The 15,172-nt window shown below is 49.1% G+C and overlaps 6 protein-coding genes across 6 annotated transcripts; all 6 read right to left on the bottom strand.

The window, feature by feature from the left end:
- Positions 1 to 8: 8 nt before the first annotated feature.
- BU24DRAFT_396010 (terpenoid synthase) lies at positions 9 to 2,018 on the bottom strand. The gene is made up of 9 exons (XM_033525282.1): positions 1,519 to 2,018; positions 1,344 to 1,470; positions 1,268 to 1,286; positions 1,033 to 1,187; positions 786 to 967; positions 645 to 734; positions 547 to 580; positions 272 to 492; positions 9 to 216 (listed from the first exon to the last, which is right to left on the bottom strand). Exons 1-9 carry the CDS (start codon positions 1,761 to 1,763, stop codon positions 135 to 137), a joined length of 1,155 nt encoding a protein of 384 aa, XP_033381167.1. The 5' UTR covers positions 1,764 to 2,018; the 3' UTR covers positions 9 to 134.
- Positions 2,019 to 6,437: 4,419 nt separating this feature from the next.
- On the bottom strand, positions 6,438 to 7,996 carry BU24DRAFT_435186 (MFS general substrate transporter; the record flags this gene model as incomplete). Its single annotated transcript, XM_033530072.1, has 2 exons — positions 6,438 to 7,345; positions 7,405 to 7,996. 2 exons carry the CDS (start codon positions 7,994 to 7,996, stop codon positions 6,438 to 6,440), a joined length of 1,500 nt encoding a protein of 499 aa, XP_033381168.1.
- Positions 7,997 to 9,150: 1,154 nt separating this feature from the next.
- BU24DRAFT_453158 (uncharacterized protein) lies at positions 9,151 to 10,317 on the bottom strand (the record flags this gene model as incomplete). Its single annotated transcript, XM_033531241.1, has 1 exon — positions 9,151 to 10,317. One exon carries the CDS (start codon positions 10,315 to 10,317, stop codon positions 9,151 to 9,153), a length of 1,167 nt encoding a protein of 388 aa, XP_033381169.1.
- A 616-nt stretch (positions 10,318 to 10,933) lies between these two features.
- BU24DRAFT_259518 (uncharacterized protein) lies at positions 10,934 to 11,467 on the bottom strand. Its single transcript, XM_033522479.1, has one exon. The coding sequence runs from the start codon at positions 11,379 to 11,381 to the stop codon at positions 10,986 to 10,988; it is 396 nt and encodes a 131-aa protein (XP_033381170.1). The 5' UTR covers positions 11,382 to 11,467; the 3' UTR covers positions 10,934 to 10,985.
- Positions 11,468 to 12,127: 660 nt separating this feature from the next.
- Positions 12,128 to 13,345, bottom strand: BU24DRAFT_319570 (MFS monocarboxylate transporter-like protein; the record flags this gene model as incomplete). The annotated part of the gene is made up of 2 exons (XM_033522912.1): positions 12,128 to 12,827; positions 12,879 to 13,345. Coding segments are annotated over 2 exons (1,167 nt in total), but the record flags the coding sequence as incomplete, so codon positions are not given.
- Positions 13,346 to 13,684: 339 nt separating this feature from the next.
- BU24DRAFT_484627 (NAD(P)-binding protein) lies at positions 13,685 to 14,838 on the bottom strand (the record flags this gene model as incomplete). Its single annotated transcript, XM_033533351.1, has 4 exons — positions 13,685 to 13,883; positions 13,947 to 14,135; positions 14,185 to 14,638; positions 14,689 to 14,838. 4 exons carry the CDS (start codon positions 14,836 to 14,838, stop codon positions 13,771 to 13,773), a joined length of 906 nt encoding a protein of 301 aa, XP_033381172.1. The 3' UTR covers positions 13,685 to 13,770.
- Between the last annotated feature and the right edge of the window lie 334 nt (positions 14,839 to 15,172).

Here is a 15,172-nt window from a genome sequence, read left to right on the forward strand (position 1 = left end):
TATTGATTGTTCAGACTTGTCGTTCAACTCTATCTGTGTGTATAATGCAAGGGAAAACAGCCGAAGGAATGCTCGTAGGTGATATCGAAACGCCGTGAAACTAAAACAAGAAAGTCATTCCTTTCTCCCGACATCTACTCATCCACAACAAAATCCAAAGTCATTGTGGCCCGGGCAGCTTCACTATCTTTTCCGAGATATCTCCGTGATCCAAAACTATGCAAATGTTAGCGATCAGGTTCTTATGGAGGTGATGTAACTGTATACATACCTCCAATCCAAATTTCCCTTCGCCTGGTCCAATACGCCCTGTAGATACTTTTGGACTTGGATGTCTATCTCTTCGCCCCAACTTGGCAAGCATTGCTGCGCCCAATACCAACGCTGAAACATCTGCTTAATGAGCTGATTGGCAAAATCATATGCTTCCTGCAAGCTGTAGCCTCGTTCTCGCTGCAAAATATGGATGCTGTTATGCGGCACTAATTCACTCTGTGTAATACGTTAGTCCAATGCAATAGCTTTATTGAGATCATTGCATCTTACTGCTTCCTTACGATACGACAATACGTCATTGTAACTGTGATAGGAACAGTCAGCATATTTCCTGGTTTGCTAAAAAAGAGATCAGACCCATTACTTACAACATGATCAAATGTGTGGCGGTGTCTTCTGCTTCTTTGATCATTGGGTGATCCCACACATGATCAGGCAGTGTGATTTTGTACAGAGGTCTTGTTACTTCAATTAGATCACGTACAACAGAAGTACGGATGATATCTTACTCTAGGAGCGCTTGGCAAGGTCGGCTGCCAGCAGAGTGGGTACGTCCACGCCAATACATATCGAATGTAGTAGCGGTGTAACCTTGAGAATGCCAATAAACGGAGTCGACTTGAAGGGCGATACCTTCGAAATAATGCCTCATTGACTGGATATAACGTTGTTGGGCACCTTTTGTCGATATCTTGATATGTGTTAGAAACATCACAATTATGACGATATCGGTTCACGCTTAGGAAGACTACTCACCGCTTTGATCTTTCTCCAGAGAGTTTGATATAGAAGACGCACAGGCCGTTCTTTGGGAGACACGTCCGGATGATCATCTGAGTGGAGCGCCAAATGCGCATTGATCTCTCGTCGAGCTGCCATCGGATCATTTCGAAGCTCTCCATCATCAAACACTATAGACCAGAACGTGGTCAGTCTCCAGAAATGAAAATCTTCAACGCACGATTGAATCACAAATGTAGTTGTTACTTACAATCATCAAAGTAGAAAACCTAATCAAGGTCAGCTTCATCACGGAACGTCATGTCAACAACGAGGTCTGTGCCTACCCAGATCATCCAATCACAAAGTATTCGAAAGCCGTTCGCATCGGTATCCGGAGCAAAACCAGCTGCTAGCAATGGGAATTGAGCGCCCCGTAATCGGGCGTATCCCTTTTCATTCAGTCCCATTATCCTGACTCGTTCAGCAAACGTAAGTCGAGAGACAATCGCTGGAACTTACTCGCGTGACCACTCTTCAGCTTGCCGCGAGATGTCAGATTTTAGAAAAGGATTCAGGCGTGCAGGCTGGGCCAGGAGTCCAGTGTAGAGACCTGGGAGCTTGATTGTTACAACCTTCTTTCCTCGAGGAACTTCCGTTGTCTTCTTATTCCCATTGAGCAATCCCGTTCCTGAGGTCAGCGTGTCTCTCCGAGTGAGCTCAGGTACTTTCTTGCTCAAGGGAAGAAACCCATTGACTGTTGTCATTGTGGCGATTGTGGCGGTTGTATTGTCACTGGTGTATTTTCACTTTAGACAATGCAATAATGGGGAGAGGTTTGATGGGACTGGATCCGACGTTGAGGTAAGTGGTCAGTTATGATGGTCAGATACAAAAAAGGCGACCCACGTGGGAGAGCAGTTCCGGAAGGCACATGGATATACTGTTCAAACAGCTGAGTCGGACCCCACTTAGATATGAATCCTAGCAAATAGAAATTTTCGATTTGTTGGTTTTCCAAAACATTCCTGTTACGACGCCAATGCATAGCTTCAAGTATGGTTTTAACTGCCAATCTGGGTAGCTACCGTCGAATACGACCCGATGCACTGAACCGTACATGCCACTACAGCGCAAGCCGAAGCATCCCAGTTTTCAATGTCTCGCCTTTCAGACAAGATTTAAGGCCTCAATCCCAAAACATGTGAGGTCAAAGAGGGGGCATTGCCGAATTCAGGCCGTTCCGCGCGGCTTGACTCAAACATTGGCCGTGCTCTGCCCACTTTTTCTCCAGCAACCTAAGCGCTCTGATGAGACGACATGCATTTGTCCCTTGTGCAGTGAGAAAATAGATCCCAGCTTAGCAAAAGTCGGTCAATTATGGCGCCATATCTAGTATAGACTATGGCGAAGACCCCAGTTGTCTCGCGCTCCGAGGATAAGGTGCTGCCGGGTACATTTATATTGGGACATGGGATACCTTCATTTACAACGCTTATCGCGCTTGCTTTACTAGGAAGTACATGAAGCTAATGTCTTGAGTCCTGGGAAGAGCGATATGACAGTTTGAAAACGAATACGACTATGCAGTTGCTGGATTTGACAATTTGAGGATTTCAACCGACCGCGAACAGCTTTGTCGGGACTAACGGATGAGCCTCGCACCCTGGAAATTGCAGGAATGGCTAGTCTTCGCCAGGCCTAGCAGTCCCTAATAGAAAAGTCCTTTGGCCAGGGTAGGGAAGGTTTTTCAATGCAATGAGGCGACATGGTCATACAGTAGGGTGGTAGGAAAGTGCCGCGGGACATTGTTGTCAATCCCACATACACAGACAATACAGGCGCGCGAGCCGTTCCTATGTTTTCGATTTTCGTCCATTCATGGGCCGAATTCGGGGCTTTCAATCTGTCAATCTTGCGGGGTACCCGGTTTCAATGTTCATATTGCTACAATGCCCGTTCATATTCTTCAAAACCGTCTTTTCATGGTATGTACATGGCTTTTGCGCTCGACAATTCAATGGGCCTCCTCTTCCTTTCGGTACCGTACAACCATGGTCTTTCTTGTCAATGCAAAAGGGGCTAGTAGCACAGATGGACCCTTTCCCACAACCAAAGCCACTTCGGCCATTTCGGCCGAATTGTACATTCAAAATTGGGTCGGCACTTGTACTGTCGTTATCCAGCGCTGTAACAAGTAAAGTTGAGCGCTCTAACCAGATGACGAACATAAGCTCATCCAGCATTGCCTTGTTACAAAACGAAAGCGGCATACGGTCGTGCCAATCTGGACAGCGTGGTGCGTCTCCAGGTATGATGACGATGAAGCTGTGGGGTTGTAATGGGTCCAGAAGCCTGTCTGCTTTGCAATACATTACCAACGGGAGCTTCTTCGGTCGACAATCATTGCTATCGCTCTGCTGTCAAGATCGATCGTCATAACGGCCTCGGTCTGTACAACATCTTAAGGCGCCGATTAACCAACTGTTGCTGTCGGCGCACGTCCGTGTGTTCCACGATCCCTCTGGCAATAGCGCATATTTATCCGCATTGGGCATCTCGGATAGTAGTGCTATGTGAGATGTCAATAAGCGTTGTCATTAATGAATCTATGGAACAACAAAAAGTTAGATTGGCGCGAAGCGCCCACATCGAGTGCTCGGTTATAACCGCCAATACGGCGGATGTACCTGTAGCACTGAGGGACCAAGTTGAAGCAGTCTTATCTTTCGTTCTGCAATGTTCCGTTGCTAGATGTAAAGATTTTGTTGAACTCCAGTAGCCATAAGCTAAAACATAGCCGGTTTAGGCCTAAGGAAGCAGGCGACATGGGGAAGTATACACCGCGACTTTATTCATTGGCCATTGTGAACTCCAAAACCAAGAAGCGGCAGCACCACAACACAAAGCAAAGCTATGGAAGACCTGCATTTCTCGATCACAAGGGTCTTTCCGGGCGACTAGAGTCTGGAGAAATGGTTGGCAGAACGCCCCCATAATAATAAGTAGGAAATCCATTTCGTTCCCGCCAATGGCGCAATTCGTTTGTTCACGAGTCACGGCATTGTATTGCGTTGGCAGTTGCCCTGTGCATTGTTTCCCTAATGGCAGAGATTGTCGCCCTCAAGAAGATCTTTCCTTGTTACAATTCATAATCCCCAATTGTCTGAGCACAGCACATGCATAAATATGCTCGGAGAGACTGCGAAGACTGGAAGTGGCGGTCGGCCCGTCCAATCCGCCAACATCCTGAACGAAACTGTCAACACTAGACGCGGGCTTCCTCTTCCTTACGCCGGGCCGGTCCTAGTCTTCCAGAAACGCAGGACAGCACTGATGTTGATTCAATTGAGTTTGCAATGATGGGGATTGACGTTGTTCGGACGGGTAAAAACTGGGCCTTCCAACCGTTCGAAGCATGCACTGTTCAGTAATAGACTTTGACTTTCAAAAATATATTGAGGAACATGGAAATCCTCCAGGAGTTCATAGCCTAGACGGGGAAACGCCCGGTTCAAACCTAAAAACGACGGAGGAGCCTTTAACGGCACACTAGCCTCTCCCCACTGAGGCACAGTTCTTTGCCAATTGGTTTCGTCCTGATGGGGGATCCTTCAATATCTGCAAGACGCACACTTTATGTTTAGTCGGCAAGGTGCATTGAGCCTCTTGTTTCTCCACCCCATTGCATGATCGATCGTGTAACTGCTGCCAATGTGCAAATTCCAACAATGGGCGGCGACCCGAATTGTAAAACAATCCATGTTTAGTTTTTTGAGCAGAGACCGGGCCCCACTGTGGCGGCTACCGTGGTAACTCCTACGGCAACTTTTCGGCCTCTTCGTTTCCGTAACAAACAATACGCCCTCAGGGAACATTCATCCTGCATTCACCGTCTGTCTTTGAAATTGCACTCAACTCTAGATAATTGCGTATGTGTCTCTGAAACATGTTTTCGTCTACTGGAATGGCAAGTTTAAGGGGGTTCCATTGAGAGGAATTGTATGCCAAGTAAATGTGCATGTTACTCCATTAATAACAGCCATGTACTAAGTGAGCCAGCCAGGTGCGGAATCATGGCAGGATGGAATGTCGCCTGTCTTCATCCTTCACCGCCGAACGGCCCGCTGTTGCATGTGAATACGACACACACTATAACTACGCCTCAGATCATCCATTAGCTTCGTATCACCAAAGACTTTAGAATTGTCTACCCGTCGCCGAAGCATCAGGTGACCGTCTCCACCTCATGCGACCAGCCAGGTATCTTGTGCAGCATGATGAATCCGTCAACTCTGACAGACGAGACATTGAAACACACTCCATTGCTCTTAGACGACTTCCCAATGCAATGTCTCAAAGACCTTGCTTACTGCATGCGCGGACATTGATCAAGAAATACCCAGATCGATCAAGCGCAAGCCACGTACGGCACGTAGAGAATGATCCGGTCCAATGATTAATTTAAGCGCACATTCAACAGATGAGCACAAGCCTTTGCCACATCAGACGGCAGCTTCCAGTCTGCTTCGGTTACGGAACCATACAATTGCCGAGCTTCACGCGAAAACAGGGAAACTGGATGGAGTGCGTGCTGGACGAAATCTTCCGCCAGACCTACTGGAAAGATGATCGCAGAGTTTGTTGACTCGAATGACGATAGCCATGACAGAGAGGCGTTCCTGGTGTGAGGCGATGTAGATCGCTTACGGTGGACTTGCCTTGCGGTTGATCATCTGTCTGGGTCTGGTGTAGACAATCGCTGTCAACAAATTTTCTTGCGTCAGGAATTCCACATCCTTCCATAGCACGACCACGATTACGTTTCATACTACCATTGACTATCAAAGGTCCTGTGAGCTACGCTGTGTCGTCCATCCTGGCAAGACCCAAGAAGTGGAATCTCGAAATTCCTAGACCCTAGTTCGAAGGAATCCAGTCAAACTCCCACCACCTCCTTGGAAGTTCCGATATGCGCTTGGTTAATTACTCTATCTAGTCTAACACATATCTCCACGGGGCGTAACTACCGCCTTAATCGCTGGACAAGGGCGTAGAGAGTGATGGAATATACACGCGGACCGCAATCCCACCTGATCAATTCGGCCCCAGTCGACTGGATGACGTCCCTACTTTTGACAAGGGACAGGAACGGATATTAGGGTCCAACAGAGCCAATCCATGGGAGAATGCAAATAGACGCAGGTTGAGGACTTCCTACGTAAGATGAGCAAATTGGCTTACTGCAATGTTCGGCGACTAGACATTGACATTGGTGACAAAAGGTATATTGAAACGTTACACCTCGCTCTCTAAAGCCTACATATTCTCATATGGGCCAGTAATGATAGCCAGACTCCACCGAGCGCATCTATCCTTGTCCATACATACACGCTCTGAAGCAGTCAGCATGCAGTCCTCCAACCTGCGCGACCCAAACACTACCGAACCGACGACCCCTTCGCCCGGAACCGCGCGCCATACGCCCAGAGTACCCAAGGCGCGCATAGATTGACGAGCAATCCCAATATAGCAATAAGGGTATTGCCCCATCCGTAGCCGAGTCGACTGTACAAGGACGGCGCGAAGAGTGGAAACAAGAACGCGGTAAGGCTCCTGAGAAACTGAGTCGCCGACAACGCACTACTCGTGTAGTTCTGGTAGATGTCCATGATATAAGCTTGCATCGGTAGGCTGCCGAGTTGGATCGTGAACATAGTCAGGAACATTCCGACGTCCACGGCAATCCACGAGACTTTATACTGAGCAGTCCAGCCGTAGATGAGGATTCCGATCGGGGTGAGTAGTGCACACGGAATCATGAGGAGTACCCTTGATTCGGGCTGTATGTCTCCTTGAGATTTCGCCAGCTGCCTCTTGTACAGGTAGTCTATCAAGGGACCGCCTATTTGGCTCCCAGCCACCTCTCCAAGAGCACACGCAATGTAGTGAAGCCCGCTCTTCTCGACGGACATATGGTACTGCTTAATCCAGAGCTCAGAGAAGCTGGAGAGGAATACGTATAGCGTGCCGTACCCGACGCCAGATATGATCGAAGTCGCCTGTGCGATTGGGTCGAATGCGAGGAGCCACAGCGGTCTGGTAAGAGCACGCCTCAGCACGAGCATCTTCGAATCCTTTTCTTCCGCTCGCTCGTAGCTTGTGTAGTATGCGTCATTTTTCGTTTGCTCCCGAAGTGCCTTGGCACGGCGTTTGAGGATTGTCGGAGCATACGTCTCGCGGAAGACTGTCATGGAGACGACGGTCATGACGGCTTGGAATATCGACGTGGACCAGAACATCCATCTCCATGTCGTTCTACCGGCCATGAAGCCGCCTATGATGGGACCTAATTCCACACGCGTCAGCAATTGTCAACGAAGAAATGCAAAGGTTGTTGAGTTTTACCGACAGCGGCTCCGAGTATGGGAATCAGAATATACATCGCCAGCGACCGACCCCGTTGCTCCGGTCTCCACAAGTCCGCCATGACACCTCCAGCAAGTGCATAAATCGAGCTGGCCCCGAACCCAGCCAAAAACCTCGCGCCAATCAAAAGATGCTTCGAATTCGCGAATCCGCATGCGATATTCCACACGAGAAACCATACGTTGGAGCCATGGAGAACTGGCTGTCGGCCATATATCTCAGATAGTGGCCCTATGAAGAGAGGGCCAAACGCCGTTGCGAGCAGAAATATAGATAGAGACATTGCAGACTCAGTGGGAGACATGTGGAGTTCATGGCCGATTGTCGAAAGGGCTGGTGCCATGATGGTGGAGACCATGATGCGATTGAACGCGGTCGCGGAGAGAACATCTGTGACGGCCCATTTTCGTCCCGTCGGCCAGTCCTTGGGGTTGTCCGCGTCGAACTGTTGGTCGAACTCCACGAGGAACGGATCATGGGCTTTCAGGGAAGTCTTGACGGGTTCCGAAGCGCTTTTAGAGTCGACGGGCGCGATCACGTCGGCCAACTCGACGTCAGGCTGGGGCGCCATCTTAATTGATGGGGTTTTATAACAGTCACTTTGAGTTCACGACTGATAATGCGATTTAGGACACCGCAATGAATGTATTAATTAGAAAAAATTCAACAAAAGGGCTGTAGACTCCAAAGCTTTCAGAGCCGTACAAGCGTTCTGATGATTCGACATAACAGCAGGACAGCAGACATCTCATTTATATAACCAAAGTCATAGGAGTTCTATTGAAAGAGAACAAACCATTATTTAGTTCACAGTAAGCGCTTATCTGATCTTGGGAGGTCCTTATCAGATCTTCCGTGCTTCTCAGGGACCGATGATGACCTATTGGCTGTCGGAGTGCTCGGAATAGTTGGAGAGATCGGAGTACAATCCTTAAGTGTCTAGGATATCAGGCAGACACCAATCGCGACACTCCATAGCAGACGGGAAATGGTAAGAGTCAAAATTAATGATGTTCCGTCATCTTTAAACATTTGACTAACTACAGTCATAGTTGTTCCTTCAGTAAAATCCCGCGGCTTTGTACTTTCCGATGACGAAGGATCACACATACGAATCATGTCCAAAGATCCGATAGCGCAAAAGATGTTTTCCATGGCTGCGTGGGCCGTGGTATCAGATCAATGCTGTAGCGCGAAAACCTACTATTCATTTGAAAACATTTATATGGAAGCGAGATCTCTGATTCATTAGCTCGGGGTAACTCCTATTTCGTCATGGATTCCTTATAAAACTTTATACAGCCTTTCAACTACGTCAATGTTTATGCAACATTGCGATATTCGCTGCATAAAGCCAGCATTGCTTCCATGCAATTAGATTATAGTTGAATAGCTGACCAGTTCAGATACTGAGGACCTATAGCACCGATTGTCATAATGGGGAAAGCATAGCTGGAACGTGATGCAGCCAATGCAGTAAGCCATGTTCTCCATACCATTTCAAATTTATTCCTTCGTTGTTCGCATACATCTAATGCCCAATTATATATCCCATCTACTCTGTGTATCTAGGTTCTCATCTTTTCTATATGTCTACGTTTAATGCATGGGTATCTCGCATCTATACGCATCTATACCATTCTCCCCCTCTTTCCTTTAAACCCCAACAATCACTCGTAAAACTTCAACTCAAAAAAGAAAGAAACAAGGTCCTCTTGCTCCTCATCAGTCCCAGCCAATCCTAAAAAGCAAATACCCACTCTCATCCCCGCGTCCAATCCCCCTCTTCTTCTCCACCTCCGTCTTCTCTAGAATCCTAAACACGCGCCCGGTACTCTCGTACCGCGGACAGTCCTCGATCTTGAAAGCCGCTTCCACTGTATCCGCGATGCCCTCAAATTTCCCGGACTTGCGCACCGTAGCGATAAGCCAGAAGACGCCGGAGGGAACGAGCATGCGGGCGGCGCAGTCGCGGAGCCATTGGGCGTGTTCGGGCGCGTAGATCACGTCCGCGGCGATGAGCATGTCGACGGGGGAGGAGAGGGGGCCGGTGAGGGAGGGGGAGGACCAGTCCAGGAGGGCGGTTTGCACGGCTGAGGAGGGGGAGGAGGGGAAGTTGGTGGTGATGTTTGCGCGGAGGTTGTCGAGGACCGCCGGGTGGTAGTCTGTGGCGATGACGGTGGGCTTGGTGGTGCTGGTAGGAAGTTGGGGGAGAAGAGTGGCGAGGGTGAGACTGACGAGCCCGGTGCCAGCACCGAGTTCGACGACGGTGGAGACGCCATCCAGACCAAAGCGAGTGGGGTCGAGACAGAGGAGTTCGGAAAGAATGATCGAAGCACCCCAGCTCTGAAGACCGACGTCGGTGTGGTCTACGCCGGTGAGAGGCGCGTCGTTGAGTTGGACCTTGACGGGGTTGGAATCTGGCAAGGAGGTTTGGAAGGAGAAGTCGCGGGTAATGGACTGATCTTCCCCGTCCTCGGTCGAATCGCTGAATGACGAGAGAATGAATGCGGCATCGTCAAGCACGCACTCCCTGACGCTCTCTGACTCGATTGATAACTCTTCAACACGTGCAATCAATGCTGTCAACCACCGGATGACATAGTTCCGCTCGAATACATCTGCACGGAGATCGGCAATCGCAGCTTCAGCGTCTACGCCGCCGGCACTTTCATCGTGGGAGACATAACCGGAATCCACAGGCGTTGTCGAAGCGCTGACCACCCGCTTAAATCTGGGGTCGGAGTGGACGGTGACCGGAAGTCGAAGTGGACAGTATATTGTTTGCAGATTGCGCAGAGAAGATAGGATTTGTTCCTCGGAAGCAGCCACCAGGGAGCGAACCGGTGGCAGGCTGCTCGTAGGAGTCAGATAATGGCCGGTGAGGCTCATTGACCTCGAGAGGACGTTGCCGTGGTGTGGGGGAGAACAGCGTGGGGAAGATCAAGAGTGGAGTGGAAGGCGGGTAGGGAGCATTTTAAGGGATTCGCTAAGGGGGCAGAAAAAGGAACGATTTCGTATCAGAGAATTTCCCGCGCCTGGCCCGGCTTGCGGTCGGCCATGTTCGACCAATTTTGAAGAAAAATGGTAATAATTATGTTAGCTCTCGATTAGGCCGTGGCTCACCGCTTGGGCCTCTTATCGAGCGAGTTTACGAAACGTGCCCCAAAGTAAGCAGTCATACTCGCCTTTCGATTAGAAAGCGAGAATACAGGATATCATTTGCCATACAGGCTTACACAACTCAGGTCCTAAACCCATTTGAAAGTGGTTTGTGGCTATCCTATCACTCGGGGAAATCTTTTCACGATGCTTGGCTGGCTGGTGAATCATATTTTTTTTCCGACCATTAAACCGCCACGTGGATCCGCTTGCTAACCGAGATAAGAAACCCTACTAACCCCTTCAGGCAATCGGCCATAGAACTCTTCTAGAAGAACCGTGAGTTTATTCTTAGTCCACGGCAAAAGCAGCGCCCTTCTATGAATCGCATATACCCTTTTCTTCTCCGATCTTCTTTGCCATCCGACCTTCCACGGGAGATGTTCGTGTAAGCCGCCCTAATTGCAAACCCTCCATGAACTGAAAACGCCCTTGTCGCTACTCTTCTTGCACTTGAGTAGTGCATATACGCCAAACACTACAATCGCCCCCAAAATGCCAAAGAATAGCATCGCTACAATCCAGAACTTCAAACGTCTCGTCACCCACATCCTCCTAGCCCAGTAATCGATTTTAGTCCAAGTTGTGCTCAATGACCATCGAGGTGCCATTAGCGGTGATGCAGGCCGGTGCTGTCTGAATGGTGCTTGTTCGGAACGCGTGTGTCGTCGAGGAGATGCCGCTCGTAGGCTAGGCTCTTGGAATGTAACTCCTCTTGGCTCGGGGGACTTCGTGTAACTTGATGGATCTTGAGGGATCGTCGGTACAGGGTGCTCTTGTCTTGCATCGGCCATCTTGCTGATGTTGCACGAGGTCGGCTGCGGCGCTTGTACTGTGTTGATGCTGTGCGACACTGCGACACTGCTCTATTTGGCTTGGGATAGAAATTTGTCGCGACGAACGGTCCTTCGTGGCTGAGACTTGTTTATGTGAGAGGGTACCAGATATACAAATGATGAGAAGAAGCATACCGACAGCTGTGATGTGCGAGTGGTTGTCTTTGGTGTTACGAGAAGGCGTTCAAGCTAGCAACGGTTTGCATGTGGTGTGTGGTATGTGATGTATAAGTGATTGCCTCTGGAGATTCTGAAAGCTTCCAAGTTGGTAAACGATTTGGATGTGGTGTGGTGTGTAGTAAGGATAGTGGTGCTTTGTGAGTTGTGAGTTTCGGCCGGCGATCTTTCCACAGAAACTCACTTGGGCATCTGCGACTGCACCAGAGGAATCCACGCGTTATGTTCTTGCAAAACCAGTTTCACCTGTAGGGTAGGATTCACAGAGCTGCAAATCCAGAAAAATATGGGATATGCATGCACTCTGCACTCTCAACTTTCAGACTGGAACTCATGATATTGAAATTGTGCCACTAGAATGAGGGACCAAAGCCCTGCTTCAGAGACAGTTCTAATGTGCAGAAACCAAAAACCAGCACTTGATGAGAGTCAAGTCGGGAGATCTATAAACTAGTCATGAAGCGTGATGAGTTCAATTAAGAATTAAGAGCCCTGATTAACCCGACAGGTCGGACCCAGATGGTGTGCGATGCGCCCAACAGCAGACACCCTAGACCAATGGCAATGCCTGAGAAGATCATGGGCCCGAGCATTTTCCCATCGTTGTAATCCATAATCGCCCCGGCAATCGGTGGACCGATCAGACACGCCAAACTGCCAACCAAGAACGTCATTCCAATTCGCGCGCCGATCAAGCGATAATCAGTACGAGCCTCTGAAAAGAGAGTCCACAGGGCTGTAGGATAGAACGACTGTGCCGCATTTGCACAGAACCCATACATGACGGTAGAGAAGATGAAAGCCTCCCGGTTGTTCTGAGTGGGCCACCAAAAGCACACCATCGTGAGTACAATGAACAGTTTGTACAGCATGAAGAATGTCCAATAATATCTCTCGGTCACGAGCGCAGGCACGAGGCGCCCTACGATGCCGGCACAATTGCATATCACCAGCCAGAAAAAGGACTCATCCTCGGAGACACCGAGCTGTGTTTGCCACCAAATCGGTAGGTAGAAATAGACATTGTACAGACCCAGGAACGTGAAGAAGGTACTGGCTGTAAAGAGAGAATATGTTGGATCTCGGAATGCTTTCAGGTCTATCAGTGGACCCTCACGCTGTACATGTCTCGGTGATGCCAGGCCGGCGGCCAGGATGGAGGTGAAAATAGTCAAGCATCCAATGTCCCGAAGGGTCCATTTCAATCCAATCATGGGCTTGAGGTGGCTGAAAATCTACAAGGTCGGTTAGTCTGGAGAGAAGGAACAAGTTGTCGACCGATTGCTTACAAGAGGAAACATGGCGCCACCAAAGGGAGCTCCACAACTGTAGAGAGCCAAGGCAAGCTTTCGTCGCTTGACGAAATGTTGTGAAATCAGTGAAGTGCAGGGCGCAAGTAGCAGTCCATTGCCTATGCCCATTCCAATGCCCTGGACGATGACCAAGTACCCATAACTATCGTCGTAGATAGAGGTGAGGAATATGCAAAGACAGACACTGAAACCGCCGAAAATCATGAGGAAACGAAAGTACTTCGGATGTACCATATATCCGCACGCGCTTCCAATAGCGTGACCTAGGAAAAGCGCGAACGATCCGATCCAAGCGATATCAGAAGCGGACCGCGAGAGTGACTTCTGCCACGTCCCTTGAAATAGCGCGAAAGACGAAACGAAGCCGGAGCTATTCATGACCGTCAAGAAACAAGACAGGACCTGGCGCCACGCGATTTCACCACTATCCACCACTGGTGGAGGATCAACGGTCGGTGTCGGCGATGAGAGGTCTCGAAGTTCGATATTGACGAGCGGAGGAGAGCTTGGTCTGGCTGCAGTCGCGAGTTCTTCTGGTGTACGATGTCTATCGAAGACAGTCTGGACTGCCATGATGAAAGCGATAGTGAGTTATAAATACGCAGTGTGGGGTCTCAAAAACGGATGAATAACGTATAGCGATGATGATGATGTTCTTGTGATTGTGATTGGAAGTACTCAAGGTCAGAATGTCTTTATAATGTATACTTTTCGACGGGAAGTTGTAGACAAGTGACTTGCAATACTTCATCCACGCACCTTCCCATTTCTCCTATCTGGAATGAAGAAGGCAATGCGACACAAGGTAGCTGAACGCACTGAAACCATTATCTACTTTTGATTTCAAAATCTCCCGTTCACGTGGACCAAGGGTGACCCTCAGGACCAAGTTGAGCACCAAGAAAAGAGAGCTTAAGTAGTTTCTTCTCAGTGATCTCCCCCTTATGCGCTTCCAATTCCTCTACATCCCCTGTCAAAAGTTAGCAAGCGTCGCCAGTGACCAGCCAGGGAGGCTTCTTAGGAAGGAACCTACAATTAACACTGATGAACGATCCACGCAGGAAATCCGCCTTGGGTTGCGCAAGGTAGAGCGAAAGACCACCAGTCTGTATCCCTTGGTCGTGTGCGTAGGGCTTGAAAGTTTCGACGACACTTCCACGACCGCTCTTCGTTTCAGCGACGATTCCAGGGTGAACAGTGAAGACGCGCAAGTTCGGTTTCTCTGTCATTACGTTAGCACAGTGCGGAATCACAAAGACGATGTCAATTACCAGCATCAAGGTACTCGCTCAACTTCACCAAAGCCAATTTACTCCCAGAGTAGGCACTTATACCAGGAAACGTGATAGCAGCAGCCAGCGTTCCCATATTGATGAACGTCCCCGAACCCACCGCCTTGAGGTAGTAGTGAACAAGTACGTACGACCCCTTCACATTAACCTCGAAGTCCCTGAACCACTTACTAGGCTCCGTGTCGCCGACAGCTCCATCCCCCATGATACCGACAGCATGGACTACCACATCAATGGTTTCCAAGCTTTCCAAGGCCTGTTTGAATAGGTTTTCAACATCAGATTCGATCGTGAGATCAGCGGTTAGACCGAGCACTTTCGTGCTGGAACTGATGGAATCGATGGCAGCGGCAGGCTCTTCGAGAAGCGACTTGTTGCGGCCAACGAGTACGATGCCTTTTGCACCTGCGATCGCCCATGCGCGTGCTACTTCCTGTGTGCGCGATTCAGCATAGTTGCGAGGTGTGGAAGGAATCGGCTTACGCCGCCTATGCCGCCGCCTGCTCCAGTGATCAGGACGGTCTTTCCTTTGGCACTTAAGTCGGGGTTCTTGGGGTCGATGGCCGGATAGATTTCCCGCCTTATGGATTTGGTGGCTTGGAAAGGGGACGTGAAGGCATTTGGGTCCGTCATTTAAATTTGAGAGTGGTGGACGGTAATATACACTAATGATGAACAGATAGAGAATTAGGGAGGCTTTAGGTGCCAATGTAATATCTGAGTTGTCTCGACAGTTCGTGTTGTTGCTGATGATGTCAATGGAGGCTGGGAGGATGGAATTTATATCTAAAATCTATCAGATCGCACACCAACATCAAAAGAAGCACGTACACGACATTCGGCATGCTGACCCTTAGACAGATAGATCACCAGGCGTCCATTACCAAGAATCTATTTCAACATTCCTAAGCAATTCAAACATCGATTACATTTTGATCCAATCGAACCTATGCGCCTCACACAAATC

Source organism: Aaosphaeria arxii (assembly GCF_010015735.1).
Source record: "Aaosphaeria arxii CBS 175.79 unplaced genomic scaffold BU24scaffold_7, whole genome shotgun sequence".
Lineage (NCBI taxonomy): Eukaryota > Fungi > Ascomycota > Dothideomycetes > Pleosporales > Aaosphaeria > Aaosphaeria arxii.